Source organism: Chaetodon trifascialis, chromosome 1 (genome assembly GCF_039877785.1).
Source record: "Chaetodon trifascialis isolate fChaTrf1 chromosome 1, fChaTrf1.hap1, whole genome shotgun sequence".
NCBI classification, from domain to species: domain Eukaryota; kingdom Metazoa; phylum Chordata; class Actinopteri; order Chaetodontiformes; family Chaetodontidae; genus Chaetodon; species Chaetodon trifascialis.
Window position 1 is genome coordinate 29,809,606 of NC_092056.1, and position 15,772 is coordinate 29,825,377.

Here is a 15,772-nt window from a genome sequence, read left to right on the forward strand (position 1 = left end):
TAAAAGTTAAATACAATCAATACTTTAGCTTCTGAAGCCTGGCTGGTTCACTTGTCCATTTCGGTAGCCAAGCTACTGGTCCCTTAGCAAAACATGGCCATGTTTTGTCCAATAAAATGGACAGAGTAGAACCAAAAACAAGAACACACTATTTCATATACACACACACACACGCACACACACACACACACACACGCACGCACGCACACACACACGCACACACGCACGCACGCATGCACACACGCACGCACGCACACACTCACTCACTCACTCTTCCCCCTCCATCATGCAAAGCCCATTTTCATAGCAGCACATAGAGCCAAATATGACCCTAGGAATAGTTTTGGGCAAATGAGGCCACTAATAGATTAAAAACAGCAATCACCACACACACACAAAATTAAAGAGAGACTCCATAAAAAGTCCATTAAATTTGGCCTCTGCATAGAAAATAAAAATGGCAGCCACTACATGTAGGTGTGGTTGGTAATTAATGCAAGCACTTGTCTGCAGTGGGGTTCAAAAACAAGAATCTCCCCTTGAGCCATCCCATCCCCAACAGTCCTTTGCTCTCATCCAAACTGGAGGGTGAAAGTTTCCTGTGGGGATTGGGACCATGCAAACTATTTGCTCACTGTGTCAGCGTTCCCCCACTTTAACCAAAGTCAGCGTGTGCAGCACGACAGACATTTAAAAGCATCTGGATCCAAGAAATCAGCACGACTCTGAAAGGAGAAAATACTATTTCCATCAACGTATCCCCACTGAAAGTCCAATAATACACATGTGGACTGGTACTGCACAGTCGCTGCTCAGAGTCAATACATCCCAGTTTTCCCCACTTTACAGCTATAATGTAAAAATGTAATTAGGATTCGGCGTCGTCTTGTCAGTTTCCATGTTTGTTTCGTTACTTTGGAAGAGGCCGTTGTGGGGATGGGGTACGCATCCTGGGTCTGATTTTCAGCAATGTGGCATCCACTCTGACCAACTCTTCAGTTTTCTCACTGCTCAGCGGTGGAGTCAGGACGCCTGACGGGACAGGACAGTTGCTGTGACGCTCCAGCTCCACATCCTGGTAAGAGTAGGCCTTGTCCTGTACACAGCAGAAATACACAGATTAACTGTGCGGTCACCAAGAAGGAGTGGAACAGGGGAGGTTTCTCTGTACTAAATTTAAGACATGCTTATCAATAAAAGATTCTGTAAGGTCACAACTGAAAGGCAATCAGGTCCATTATGCTAATTATTCATGCTGTGGAAATCTGAAACATGTACAGACACTGATGACAGTCTTTTGATGAAACTTACAGACAGGCTTGGTCCATCAGTTAATGTGGACGTTAGTGCTGACCGAGAAATTGTACTTTAGCTTAGTTTGACGAGTATCATAAAAATTTGGCAAATTTTTGTAAACTTGGCTGCTGGCTGAGACAAACCAGCCCTTCCTCCCGCCATCAGCTTTACCTGCAGGCTGTCAATCACATCAGCAGCAGAGGGAGGAGGACAGAGGACAGGGTAAGTGACTGATACTGACGGATGTCTGTGGTCTTTCTTTCTAAACTTCACTCACTGCTGTGATGTCAGGAAGATTATTTATTTTATTGACATTTTAGATTTTGGTTACATTTCTACAAAGGTAGATTTTTTAAATTCCATGAACATTTTTCTTTTTGTCATTTTGTTATGAGCAAACTCAGCCACATTCTGGTAGAACAGGTCCCCAAGGACCCCTGTGTTCAGTTTTTTCAAGTTGTTTTACTGCAGCACTTATTAACAACTGATCACTGAAGTCATACTCAATATGCATTCACTTTGGCCAGTAGAAAACACTGACTTCATTTCTTTATCCGGTGGGCATAGGCTATTCAATGTCTGGGGGTCTATATTAGCAGTGTTCCAACTAAAGCAGAAGGACATTTTAAATAGTTATTTATTGAGGCGGTTTTCCAAGATTTTTTCATTTCTCTTCATCAAATATATTAAAACTGAGAAAGAAAATCGTAGTGTGCCTTCTCATCACATTTCACTTACCAGCCATGCAATGTAGGAGGCGTGGGTCTGGATGTTGTGCATGTCATCTGCAGGGATTCCTGCGAATGTTTTCATTGGCGACCCACCGAGCTCCCGCAGTGCCATGGCGAATGGCACCATCCACCTCACACACTCCTCTACCTCCACCCTCTTCAGAGCTGCATGGACAAACGGATTAACGAAGAGTTGACCAAACACAACCAGAGCAACACCAGGAAGAAAGCACAAGCATTACAAATAAAAACCTATGTATACTGGGATGCTTTAACATAAAACTTTTGCTCAAGAAGAGTACATCTCAAATTATTATTTTTTACCTGAGACATTTTCCACCAGCTCCAGTGAGGAGAAGTGAAACAGGGCAGAAGCAGCAAGGACGCCATTGGAATACTCAAGGCAACGCACATCAAGCATGCACAGGTCCAACAACTAGAAAAAACAGAAAACCAGCTGTATTTAAGTATCAAAGCAGGTCTCAAAATATGTATTACAAAGAAGGTTCTCCTAATAAACCACAACAGAATCAACTGTGGTATTTATGCAAATTCTGCTTTTCGCAGGGTGTGGGGAAGCACCGAACACAGCAGCCTCTCAGTGCACAGAGAGCTGTTTGCTTTCCTATTCTTCTCTATGCTGGGCTGATACACTGTGCAAACTATTGTCTCCACTTCTCACAGCAGTAGGAGTTATGTCTTTTCTCCCAGTGTCAACAGGTGTTATCATGTTTCTGAGTCACCTGTGGGTGCCAGGTGAACCCAGTGTGGTACAGACCACATCCTATTTTGCCTTGATCCCATGAGCAAGCTTCTATGAAATAAAATCTGAAGTTATGGTACATAACTAACTTTTGCACCTATTCAGTTCAACAGTCAGTGGGGAAACTCCAATACTCGATCGGCCATCACTCACTCACTCACTCACTCACTCACTCACTCACTCACTCACTCACTCACTCACTCACTCACTCACTCACTCACTCGGCAAGTCAGGGACTGGCTTTTGCTTTCATGAGGCTGGCCTCAAAATCCTGCTGTCCAAGCTACACTTGGCACTTTCCAGAACTGGAGCTGGATTTTTACAAATAAATATTGGCCTCTGTAGTTTCAGAGTAGAGTTTTGTTTTGTTTTTGATTCAATAAATCCAACTTGGGATCAAATGGACAACATTCAAGATGAACTGCATGATGCCGCCTGCACTTTTGCCCAACATCACTGATGTTAGAATTAAAGTAATAACTAACTTCTGAGAACAAGGACATACGAAAAGAGACAATTAAACTATTCAGTATTCAGTTAACTCCAATGTGAAGCATAATTTTCAATGTCAAACATCACAGGTGAGAAATAAGTTTGTCCAGCATTGCTTAAATGCAGTCATACTGAACAAGACATGGAAAAAAGACACCAGTCTAAGGTGGAAAAAAAAAAGTCAATTTCTCCAAGAAAGGTAGGAGGGGTTCACCATGTGCACATGAATGTAGATGAAGACATACACAGCTGAAATGTTCGTCAAATTAAAAAGCCCTGTGCGGACCTGCAACACTGCTATTTCTACCACTGCTTTATATTAATGAAGAATATAATTGATATATCAATTTATTAGTAAGGAAATAAAAAATAAAACTCACACACACAAAACCTACCTCTGCGATCTGTGTGAAGGTAGCCTGGGGGTATCTGGGGATGAGCAGCTCGTCTGTCTCTTTCAAGTAGGCCACCTGCATGTAAACATTGAGCCAGGAGATGGGAGTCTGTGGGCTGAGACTCCACTCAAGCTCCTGTGTTTGAAAAAGAGAAAGAGCAGACAAGCTGTTGCTGTTGGTTTTGCTTCTCCATCACCAACAGCAATACAACCAAACCAAACTAAATCTGCATAAATTCAAGATTTTCTTCACTTCCGAAAGAACTACCTTTTGGACAGACGTGCTCCAAAATCATGCAATAAAAAATGTATTAAAAAAACGCTGTTAGTGCTTTCTGTGACTAAAGGCCAGTCATTACAAGAGCCAGACTGTTTACATGCCAAGTTCAACCATAACTAACTCCATCAGGTGAGGCAGACTGGGCATGTGAGTCTAGGACAGATGCAGAGCAGTGTTTGTGTGTGTTCCTTACCTTCATAATAATAATTTCCATACTGAGAATCTCATCTTCGGTGCAGGCTTCGTCTGTAACATAGGCAAACTGGTGGACCTTGGGAGGATACATCTCCTGGGAGAGGCAGAGCATGGGACTGGCATTAGAAAGACTAATCATCATCATCATCGTCGTCATTGTCGTCAAAGAAAGGGGGAAAATACAATTACGGTGATGTACCTAAAGCAAACCCACAACCAAGACTAGCCCACAGATTCTGACCATTCCACAGTCCACCCATTCTTACCTCTACTTTAGCAGCAATGAAGAGACACGTGATGCCTATGAGCTGCAGTGTTGTTTTGAACACGTTTCTCTGTGTAGCCATGAAGCGATCAAAGTAGTCCTGAGCTAGGTGGTATGTCTCCCTGTGCAGTTTGTACACTTCACTCACCTAAAACATAAATGCAAACAGAACATCACTGCACTGATGTGGCATCCACTGACATCAGACCATATTCACAAGTCGGTTTGTTTATGTGAGGGAACGAGGGACAAGAAACGGTTTCGGGAAGCTCACAATAATCGCGGAGCAAAATGTATTCCATCGAGAGAAACTTGTCTCATGGCAAAGCTTTGTTGCTTTTCACTGGAACGGAGCCTTTTGTATCTGCTGATTTGTGTCATTCCTAATTTAGAATATTTTAATACAAAAATGAAAAAGGCAGTGAGTGGGTTTCATTTTTCTGCATATTTCCACACGTTTCACAAAAAGATACAGCGACAAGATTCAAACTTGGTTATAAGCTGAATAAACTCGAAATTGTGAATTTGTGGTGGGTATTTTTTACAAATAGATGCCTACAGATGCCTATATCTGGGCCTTATGAGCTGGACAACACCGTGGGACCACAGCATGAAGCCTTACCCTAGGCCAGGTTCAATAAATTTAATACAATACTACAGAAATTAATATTTTATTTATGTCTTTCTAATGCTGTGTCTCAGTGTTCTCCACTAACTAACTAGACAAGCAAAAGCTTTATTTATTAAGACAAATATCTATTTATATTCAAGCAATTATATACTATTTTGGGTATCTACCCTTATATTTAGGCTATATATCATCATAGTGTGCGTGTGTGTGTGTGTGTGTGTGTGTGTATATACATACACATATACACACACACACACATATATACACACATATGTATACACACTCATATATATATATTTTTTTGAGGCCATTCTCTATATTCATATATATTACTATATATATAGCATATTCACACACACACACACATATATATATACATACATACATACATACACACACACATATATATATATACATATACATACACACACACACACACACACACATATATATATATACATACATACATACACACACACACACACACACACACACATATATATATATATATATATATATATATATATATATATATATATATATATATATATATATATATATATATATATATATATATATATATATATATATATATATATATTTATTTATTTATTTATTTATTTATTTATTTTTCTTGCTCTGAATTCCCTGATTTGGCTGTAAAATACCCACTGAGGCTGCATATGCTAGTTTTCAAATGTCGAGGCACCCATCATCTGCCCAATTGGTTGCAACAGGCTCAATCTTTAGACAAAAGAAGAGAACAGGGCCCCTCCTTTCAGCAAGGCTGTAGAGGTGAAATGGAAGATCTTAATTGGCCAAGTGAGGTGTCAATCGAATTGTCATAGTGCAGCGACCATCTTGAGACCAACATGTAGCCTGTGATTGCATGCTTGCTGGAGTTATAACAGAGAAAACATAGATTACTACGTCTGCTGGTTAATTTGAACTGATAAAACAGCTTGACTGGGCTGGATCATGTGGACCTTTGCCAATGTCACCAGACCGGCTTTGTCAGTGTTGCAGGTTGTTGGATTACTAAGAGGTTTCAGTGCGTTTACTCAATTTTATAATCGGATGTTTGTTGTTGGCATTGACTGCACCTGCTGTTTTGATTGTATCTTGAAATGGGTTACATCAATAAAATCACAACAATCTTTTCGATGATGTATGGCATGAGCATAAACTTGAACATAGAAGTTGTGTATATAGACGGGCAGAGCACTGAACACTCCACGGCCCGTCCACAGGCTGTACAGCATTAGGGGTTAAATATATACAGTATTCTTTAGAAACAGACTTCAGAGCTCGCATCCGTCTGATCAGGTCTCACATTACTACCATGCAGCCCTAATCACAGTTATTGTTAAAGTAATTTATATTTTGATCTCTCTCAGAGACACAAGAACTCTTAAGTTATGAAAGTTATTATGTTTAGGTGTTGACAAAAGACACATCCTATCAATCATCAAGGCATGCTACAGACCTCCATGAGCCAGTCCAAGAGAATTGCCCTCATCTTGGGCTGCAGATGAGGGTGGTTCTCCATCATGTGGACATCCCTGGTGTAGGTCTTATCCTTCTCCAACATGTTGTTCCATACCACGTCCTTACTGGCCCAGCTGATAACAAAACAGAGACAGACAAGATGAAAACTTTTCCTTGGACAGATACATGGATAAACAGAAAATGCTGAGTGAACACTGAAGCACAGGCCTCTTTGCCTGCGCTTAACTTATGTATCCTTCAGTTGAAACCCATCAGTATGTTACAAAAGACAACAAGGGTTAGCTGAATGATATTGAGCCCAACCTGCGACACAACACTAGGCCTACTCACCACAGTGCGGGAAGCGGGGCGCAATGCACAGGGGTTGCAAATATGTTGTTAAGGACATAGTGGGGGAAGCCTGCGTTAATTAAGGCAACTGGTTGGTCCTCTTCCTGATCAGGTGTGGGGATCCACCTGTGTGGACTTGTGTAAACAGGATCAGGACTCCAACCCAGCTTCACAGGAAAGAGGGATAGCAGAGAGAGATGAAAGAAAGAGAACATGAGGGTAAGGCTGTGAGACTGACCGGGCCATGGATACATGAACAGAATTGAGACTTTTGTTATATTTGGTGAAATCCTCTTAATATTTTGGGGGTAATCAATAAATCAAATGCTCTGGCAGAAAAGAAGAAAGTGGTATCTGTGGCAGGCCTGAAACAAGCCTGCCTGCCCCTGTGAACACTGCCACACACTCATCGTGCATTTCTTCCACACAGTTACACTGATATGTTACTAAATCTATAGCAAGATAGCTGCACAACAATGAGAACGTGCAGCCAAAATTACACAATACTGACATTGTAGCCTGACAGCCGTGATTACTACTAATAGCCATGTTTGGTGTTGATGTTCATTATGATAATGTCAGGTGTTTTCTGAGGTAGCTGGAAGCAGTTAGCAATGACAGCGACGCAGCCGGCTCCATTACGCACCCCGACACTAAGTGATAAAAGACAACCATGCCTACCTCACAATCACGCTGTTTCTTCTTTGTCATCTCTGCTACCTCCTCATCATCCAGATCTTGTAAACACTGAGGAAGGAGAGAAAGAAGGAACATGATGTTATTTTGTCTGTGATTCAGTTCACAGACAGCACAGAGCTGGTCCAGTCAGATGAATTTCCACTGCAGATCAGTTTGTGAAAGGCACAGACTGAATCTTGTCCTGCGGTGCTTTGCTTTGTAAGCACCCGAACAAGTACTAATAAATGCAAGAAAAGTCAATATCAGCTTCATAATTCTGTATACTTCAAGGAAGCACAAGACATTGTTACTTGCAAGCAATGCTGAACATAGTTGACACCAGTTTTAGAATTGGATTATTGAATTAGGCCTACATTTACAACCTAGCTGCAGCTGAAAATGGGGTTCCAGCCAGTTATAAGCGAGCCTGCAAGCCTTTCAGACTACTTACAATAGCAACATCTGCCTTCCTCTTTCTCGGTCGTACTGTAGTTGTCCTGGGCGCCTCGGGAGCAACAGACTTCGGTTGTGTCTCTTCCCTGTAACAATACAAAATTACAACGCAGCTCTAAGAGTCCAGAGTAGACATAAAACACTTAAACATGCTTGGATTAACCTGTTAATGTGGTCAAAACAAGGTGCTATAGCAAGAAGCTAACCGCCCGGATGGCTAAAGCTCCATCAACTTTTCTTTCTGTCGTCACACACTTTGATTGACGAGCTTCAAAGAACCGTGGTCGAAATAAATACGAAACTCACCGTTTCCCCAGCATTATACTCAGCGAGATGTGTGTCCGTTTCGGAGTAAACCTGTGAATGAGAAATGTTTTAAGTCTTATTTTGGGGTTTAAGAAAACACAGTCATTCACTCCCAACCCCCACTCTCAACTCCCTCCTCCTGACAAAGCCCAACTCCGTCTGGCGCGGGGAAATGGAAACGGTACGCAATGTTAAAAGTCGCTTAAAGTACCACACAGTGCAAGCATGTTCGTGAAATTAGTCGGTGACAAACAACAGACACTACATTAGCTACTTAACGTTGTTATTTTGCGTATTTTAGAGGGGAACCTAGTTATTTCCCCCGCTAACTTTGGACAGATGGCTCGCCACATAATGGCCGAAGGACATATGCACAGCTAGGGCACCTATTTCCCAATTCAGCATTAAACAGTAATCGCAAATCAATCCGAACACGCCACGAACACAAGCGACTTTTGCGTATGAGCATCCACACAAACTTTTTAATTCATTAATAGCAGTCAAACATGTTCCGGTTTAGCCAGCACTTAACTCAACTTAGCTAACATGACAAAAGTTGCACCTCAAGCTAGCTAAACTAGTTAACTCGATGCAGTGATTAAGTTTAGTTTCAGTCACTCACCTCAAGATTCTGCCCTTGAAGTTCACTCTTATCCACGTCGAAGAAATAAATAAGTAGCGTGTAATTTCACCGCCTGTTGCTCAGACTCTGAGGTGCTGTGTGTGTGAGTCCAGGCCGGGCTAGTTCCTCTGAGCTGGCGCCTTGTCGGGAACAGATGACTTGAAGCATCAACGTCAGGGAGGGGTAGATTTAACTTGGCGCTAAACCGCCAGCTTCGCCGCTTCTTATCAGACTAATTTCAACTCCATTCACCACAGTTTCACACCTGTGGCATGTGAAAAGCCTACGCGTGTCATATAGTAGGTTTATATTGTGCTAAAGAAATGGAAAAATAAGTTTATAAACGGGAGGCGTGACTGCTGTCGGTGACAGCTGCAGGGGCGGCGCTTTCAAACAGGAAGTGTTCAGGCACCGCGTGGCTAGTCTGTCAGATGTAAACAAAGCCGTACTCCTCTGGATTAAGTATAAAATAAAACATAATACGACTCAGATAATGTAAGATAATTAAGCCTTCTCAGTCGGTGAACTCCATATTTGATTGTCACTCAGTGTTACTCTGGGCGCATCAATTATTTAGCACAAAAATGAACTATGTTAGCCTGCGGATGCTTCTGTCGTCCATTTCCTGCATGGGTTGCCATACTTAACCCCCATTGCAACTCCTTTTCCTAAACGAACTACTAAAATCGTTTTTGATCCAGGTGCTGAGGTAGTGTAAGATAAACAACGTTTTCTTAGCGGCTTGATTGGTTTATTTTTTTTAACTCTTTGGTCAAAGAAAGTTGACCTTTGACCAGTCACGTGACCCCGTGTTTAGAAAGACCAAAAGCAAGATATTTTTGTCTGCCTGGTTTCTTCACAAAAACGGAAACATGAAGTTTGTGGACCTTTTTGGGCGCCTGAAATCCGTGGTCATTGGAATGGTCCATGTCAAAGCCTTACCAGGTAAACTCAGACTGCACTCACCTGTTTCCAGCGGTGAGGAAGTGGCCCGTAAAGGCAGCAGGTCCACACTGTAAGAGCACTCCTGCACTGAGGGTGTGACTGAAGAGAGCAGTGTTTTTAGCAAAAGCTCCTCAAAGTATCAAAATTAAAAATACTGATGCAGAAAAATGGCTCCAGCTAATGCTATACTGTTATATATGACATTATTATTATTGGCCGTGCATTGATGTGTCAGTAAGTTAGCATTTTGCTGTTACATTTGGTCTATATGAAGTGTATTTAGACTACTTTACTGTAGTTTAATCTAAAACAAACTATCATACTTTATCACAATTTATCAAGTATCCACCTAGTAACTTTAATTGTCAAATTAGCATAGTTACATGAAACATAAATGTTCTCTCTAAACTGTAGTGAGTGGATTGAAATGTGGGATCTATAGTCCACAATGTCTCATGCTGTGTGTGATGACGTTTCTTGTCTGTCTCAGGCACCCCGCTGGGTTGTATGAAAATGTCCCAGATCACTGAAGAAGCTTGCAGGGAGGCAGAAATCTACCGTGATGCAGGGGTTGTAAGTTACTGCATATTCTGTGAATTCCTTACACATCTGAAGCATTTCCAGGAAAGCCACTGACCGTTGCTTGTGGACCCCTCTTTCAGGATGGTGTGATCATTGAGAACATGCATGACATCCCTTACTCCTTCTCTGTGGGCCCTGAGGTGTGTGCCTGTATGACTGCAGTGTGCTCTGCTGTGAGAAGCGTCTGTCCATCCCTGCCGCTCGGAGTGCAAATACTGTCTTCTGCTAACCAGCAGGCGCTGGCCGTGGCTCTGGCTTCAGGTTCAGTCTTCACATCTGTGAAACTATATTTGTGCTGTATATGAGGCTGCAATTATCTGCAGCCAAAGCTTTCAGGACAGAACAGAGGCCTTCAATTATGTGCTATCATGGCCAAAGTAACAACGGTCAGCTACTCCAGATTTGGACAAAATGTAGCCATATTTGACACAATGGCTGCCGGTGAGCTATGGCATTCTAATGTTACTGTATGACCACAGGTCTGGATTTCATCAGGGCTGAGGGTTTTGTCTTTTCTCACGTGGCTGACGAGGGCCTCCTGAATGCCTGCGCCGGGGACTTACTGAGATACCGCAAACAGATTGGAGCTGAGCATGTGCAGGTCTTCACCGACATCAAGAAGAAGCACAGGTGAGATCACCACCTGTTCACTTTGTGTAGGAAGCAGATTCTGTTGAGCCACTAACATGCGAGAAGACTTAAAGGCATACCTGTCCCTTTATAACTCTGAATGCAGCTGTAGCAAATGATGATTCATACAAATAGTTTTTGGGGGGCTAGACAGAAAATACCAGTCAGAGAGATTATTAATTGGATTGACCTTTGCTGCTTTACTTTTCATTTAAGTGAAAGATGAAATCCTTCACTGCTCTCACTCACAAATGAATAAAACTCATTTATCAAATTTCTTTTGACTTATAAATGCTCTTAAATTAAGTACTCGAGGCGGGCTGATAGCCGAATGGTTAGGGTCCATTCTTTATAACCACATTGTTCCTGTTTTGATTCCAGCAGAGGACCTTAGATACACGTCATCCCACTCTCTTATCATACTGTGTTTTTTCTGAAGTGCAGCTGAATATTCTTCCTGCTTCAACTTGGTTTAACTTTTGTTCTTATGTCAGTCTATTTCTTATCATTTTCCCTCCATTCATATATTCTTAAAAATATAAGGCGTCACATGCTTATTGCATATGGAAATATGAAGGTTTTCACTCAAGTGAAATTAACTAATTTAAGATTGAATCCAGATGCAGGAAAACATATGACTCCTTAAAATGTAAGGATTCTTGAAGGAAGAGTGAACTGTGTGGCAGATGTGGGTTAAGTCCTTGTCTCCAATTGGTTATTCCATCTCTTACATGAGATTAAACATGTGCTCACTTGAGAGCTGCCCAACAAATTCCTACACTTTTCTCTAAGTGAAAGAGAGATGGTCGGTACATTTCTTATTCTTCCTTGTAGAGAAAAAGTTAGTTTTTTTATAGTGTTTTCCAAGTTTGGAAAATATAGGCTGAGACCAGCGTTCTGCAGTGCTGATGCTGTAGTAACTCCCACTTTGTATTTTGAAATGAAATATTTAATGAGCTTGGAAGATTGTTGGATGATCAGGGTTTAGGGAATTGATGCCCTGCTGCTGTTCTTGGTCCCAGTTTTAAGTCAGTTAACAATGTATTTAATTTCATTCATTTCACCCTAGTTTCAGCACACTGTCCAGATTTAGTCTCAGTTTTATTTCCAGCTATTTTTACTCGGCCTGTGCATACATACTGTGGATGTGTGTGTTTTCCCAGCTCCCATGCCCTGACATCAGACATTAGCATTGAGGAGATGGCACGTGCCGCAGAGTTCTTCCTCTCTGATGGACTCATCATCACAGGAACGGCCACTGGAGTGCAGGCTGACCCCCGGGAGCTCAGAGGTACAAGAAGTCCACACGCCATACAACCAGCAGCCACATGCTGCTGCAAGGAACGCTGGCTGTGATCACACAGCTCGACACTTTTGGATAGCAATATAGGGCTGGAATAGAATACAACTTTATTGTCCAACTGAGGCAGGTGGTCTCATCCAGAAAACTATAGACCCAACTTGTCCACCAGATAAAAACATCACATTAACAGAACAACAATGCCTCGACAATCCTGGTCAGCTTGTTTCAGCATTCATTTGACTGATTCAATACTGATCTTTTTAAATCATCACTTCATTTATAAAATGCTAAAAGCCTTAAAAGTTTTCAATTAACAATTAAATAAGATCAACAAAAGCAGATATGAGAGGTACCACAGCCTTATATGCTGTCTAATTAATTCCACATCACTGTCGTGTCTGTCCACCAGAGGACACCCTCCCTGACTGCAGCTGCCTCTATTGGTCATTCAGACCAGTGATCAGCAGTCACCCATCTGAGTCTGGACTGCACTGTGGTCAGATTGGGAATGCTGTATGCACACTCACTCTGTCTCTCTCCCTCACACACCATATACAGTACAGTATTAATGGACATTAAGTAGTCTAAACTCTGCAGTCTGCTGGGTGACAATGTTTCATAGAGTTTTAAAAGAAGCCTCAGCACCTGACTCAACTACCCATGAACACTGAGCAGCAAACACTTCACTCACTCTGTATGCCTCTCACAATTGAAGGGATGGTGCTGAACAGTCATTTTCATTATTCAAGCTCACCTACACGCATACGAGCACACACAGTAAGGTTAACATTTGTGGGAGTGCACCTGAATCACGTAGAATTCATTACAGCCCTTAATGATGACTGACTGTAAGGTAAATCCAGTGGTGGAAAGAGAAAGTACGACATTTATTAACTGCTGTCATTAAGAATTAAGTACAGTTTTACTGAATGCTTTCATTTTGTGTTACACACACAGCTACTACATTTCCAGTGGTGCGCTGTAAACATGTACTGAAGCACTTCAGTTAAAGCTGCACTTATTAATATCTTTTTACAGTATCAGCCTCACAGAGGACATTCTGCCATTTAGCTGCTTTAGTTTCAGGTTCCTGCTGTTGTGCATGCTGACTCACTGTCACAAGTGTGGGTGGGTGTAAGGTACACACATCCAAAAGAACTTGAATAGGTACTGCATTAAAAAAACAAACTAGAGGCAAGAATCAGACAAAAATCTGAACACTGTACTCATAGCACCCAGCAGTTTTAATTGAGCAGCGTTTGGATCTGACAGACCTTTTCATCAGGCGTTGTCAATGCCTTTTAGAGCTGTTAGTGTAGTCTGTAGACTTTTGTCTGCTTCTTTCCGGTGAATAGAACAAAGCAATGGGTAATGCAGTGACTAGCTGGTGAACAGAGCAGAGCATCGAGCAGTTGAAGACTCTGACTGCATTGACAGAGATCAAACCGAGCTAAGAGGACAGTGAGTATTGTCCTGATGTGGGCACAAACCTGAATTTTGTGAGTGAGAGTGAACTGGATGTTCTTAGGATCATTCATCCTCATTTCACGTGTTCTGGAGTATGGAGTCAGCCAAACCGATGCTCCATTTGTATCACTTTCAGCAGGTGGCTGTTCTCATTAAAAATAGCTCTGACAAGCCAGCTGTACGTCCAACACAGCGCAGCAGACAGACACAGTTAGCGGGCGAACATTTTAGCAGCTGACGAGGCAGAACTTTGTTCTCAGTAGCTGGTGGAGATCAAAACCGAGCTAGAAGGAGAGTGAATGTTGGACTAACAGTCACCAGACAGACAGAAACATGACGAGAAAAAAGAAACAACAGTAATAATGGTACCGTTACTCCATTATCTACTGCGAAATAAGCAACTGCTACATAATAGATTTGGCTTTATCAGCTTCATAAGGTGTATAATATGTCAGTATGCTTATGGCTCGTTTTGGCCGACAAATCAGCTCATCCAGCTATAATGACTTGTCACTTTGGAGGCTCAGATTTACATACAGCATATAGTCACTTTACAAAAACATAAAACAAGTACTTTTATTCTAAATGTGTTTTGCTGCTTAGGGTTATACCTTTGATGAAGTCAGATTTTCATGAAGTCAGATTTTCCTGCAGGACTTGAAGTAACTGAGTATTTTTGAATTGTTGTATTGCTTCTTCCACTTTTCTGAATACTTCTTTCACCACTCTAAGCTTCAGTATTTTAAGTATTGCACTACATTTCATTGAGGGCTGTTGTTACCGCTCACTTTGCAGAATCACATTTTACACTGTATATTACATATGATCATGTTAAAAATATGCAGCATATGAAGTCATTAAAATGAGCTCCATCTCCAGGTTTCTATGTTATGTAAGTTGTTTACATGAGATACATATTGGTAATAATGATCCACTAATATTCTGAAAGAGGCCAGTTTATATAATGAGACCCTGCACTTTTAACACTTGACTACATTTAGCTGACACTACTTCTGTACTTTTACTTAAGTAAAATGTTGAATGCAGGATTTTTACTTGCAAAAAGGTATTTTTACATGTGGTTTTCTACCAGAATTTCAATACTTCTTCAGTGAGTGACTTAATCAGTGGCCAATGAGGCAGTGATGAGGGTTCATATCTGCTGAGGGTCAGCGGGTCTGAAATCTGGACCGTGTCACTCTCACAGCAACACTGCTGCTTCTATTTTAAGCACCGTCTCCAACATGACATACAAAACTGTAAACACTCCGAGCTGAACAGACATCCAGCCTTGGATTCATACACGTGTGTGCTGTCACACATGAGGACAAACACACACACACACACACACACACACACGCTCTCTGTGTAGTTAACACAAACATGCAGGCAGAGGTCAGACAGAATGATACTGCGCTCACATGCCAGTGTGGAGGTTGGCTTCTGCTGTGTCCAAAGTTTACTGTGTGTGTCACAGCCTGTCTTTGTTTGGTTCCCTCTCACCATCATAACAGACACTGTGGGTGACATTATTCAACATTAGTATTCAGGAAGAAAAAAAATTGTCTCATGGATTTGTGTAACCAACAGTGTGTGTTTTTCAAACCTGTACTTACTGCTGTTCCACTGTTTCTTTGCTTCTGCAGAGGTTTCCCAGTCGGTGAGAATCCCAGTGCTCATAGGTTCTGGAGTGACCGATGAGAACATTGAACGCTACCTTAATGCAAACGGGATGATCATCGGTTCTCATTTCAAGGAGGGTGGCCACTGGGCCAATGCAGTCGACCCTGAGCGAGTGAAGAGGTTCATGGGAAAGAGACATGACCTCCTAAAATGAGAGGTTTCCTGTCATCACCGCAGTGCCTTACACATGTTTAATTCCACTGGATGGTAACTGGAT

The 15,772-nt window shown here is 41.7% G+C and overlaps 2 protein-coding genes across 2 annotated transcripts; one reads left to right on the forward strand and one right to left on the reverse strand.

The window, feature by feature from the left end:
* Nucleotides 1-206: 206 nt before the first annotated feature.
* ccne1 (cyclin E1) lies at nucleotides 207-9,057 on the reverse strand. The gene is made up of 12 exons (XM_070964796.1): nucleotides 8,946-9,057; nucleotides 8,324-8,374; nucleotides 8,016-8,103; nucleotides 7,568-7,633; nucleotides 6,887-7,053; nucleotides 6,534-6,669; nucleotides 4,418-4,564; nucleotides 4,150-4,245; nucleotides 3,678-3,812; nucleotides 2,352-2,463; nucleotides 2,035-2,192; nucleotides 207-1,096 (listed from the first exon to the last, which is right to left on the reverse strand). The coding sequence occupies exons 2-12, from the start codon at nucleotides 8,335-8,337 to the stop codon at nucleotides 911-913; spliced, it is 1,305 nt and encodes a 434-aa protein (XP_070820897.1). The 5' UTR covers nucleotides 8,338-8,374; nucleotides 8,946-9,057; the 3' UTR covers nucleotides 207-910.
* Nucleotides 9,058-9,766: 709 nt separating this feature from the next.
* LOC139335499 (uncharacterized protein F13E9.13, mitochondrial) lies at nucleotides 9,767-15,709 on the forward strand. The gene is made up of 6 exons (XM_070969128.1): nucleotides 9,767-9,890; nucleotides 10,381-10,463; nucleotides 10,553-10,733; nucleotides 10,952-11,102; nucleotides 12,266-12,393; nucleotides 15,519-15,709. Exons 1-6 carry the CDS (start codon nucleotides 9,818-9,820, stop codon nucleotides 15,707-15,709), a joined length of 807 nt encoding a protein of 268 aa, XP_070825229.1. The 5' UTR covers nucleotides 9,767-9,817.
* Nucleotides 15,710-15,772: the final 63 nt, after the last annotated feature.

What these genes read in the sequence shown, in the direction of transcription:
- ccne1 (XM_070964796.1), bottom strand. An exon ending in GCCCCGCTTCCCGCACTGTG is followed by an intron (nt 6,670 to 6,886) that starts GTGAGTAGGCCT and finishes TTTTGTTATCAG; the next exon opens with CTGGGCCAGTAAGGACGTGG. An exon ending in TCTTGGACTGGCTCATGGAG is followed by an intron (nt 4,565 to 6,533) that starts GTCTGTAGCATG and finishes TTTATGTTTTAG; the next exon opens with GTGAGTGAAGTGTACAAACT.
- LOC139335499 (XM_070969128.1), top strand. Translation starts at nt 9,818, where the DNA reads ATGAAGTTTGTGGACCTTTTTGGGCGCCTGAAATCCGTGGTCATTGGA. An exon ending in CCATGTCAAAGCCTTACCAG is followed by an intron (nt 9,891 to 10,380) that starts GTAAACTCAGAC and finishes TGTCTGTCTCAG; the next exon opens with GCACCCCGCTGGGTTGTATG. An exon ending in TCTACCGTGATGCAGGGGTT is followed by an intron (nt 10,464 to 10,552) that starts GTAAGTTACTGC and finishes CCCCTCTTTCAG; the next exon opens with GATGGTGTGATCATTGAGAA.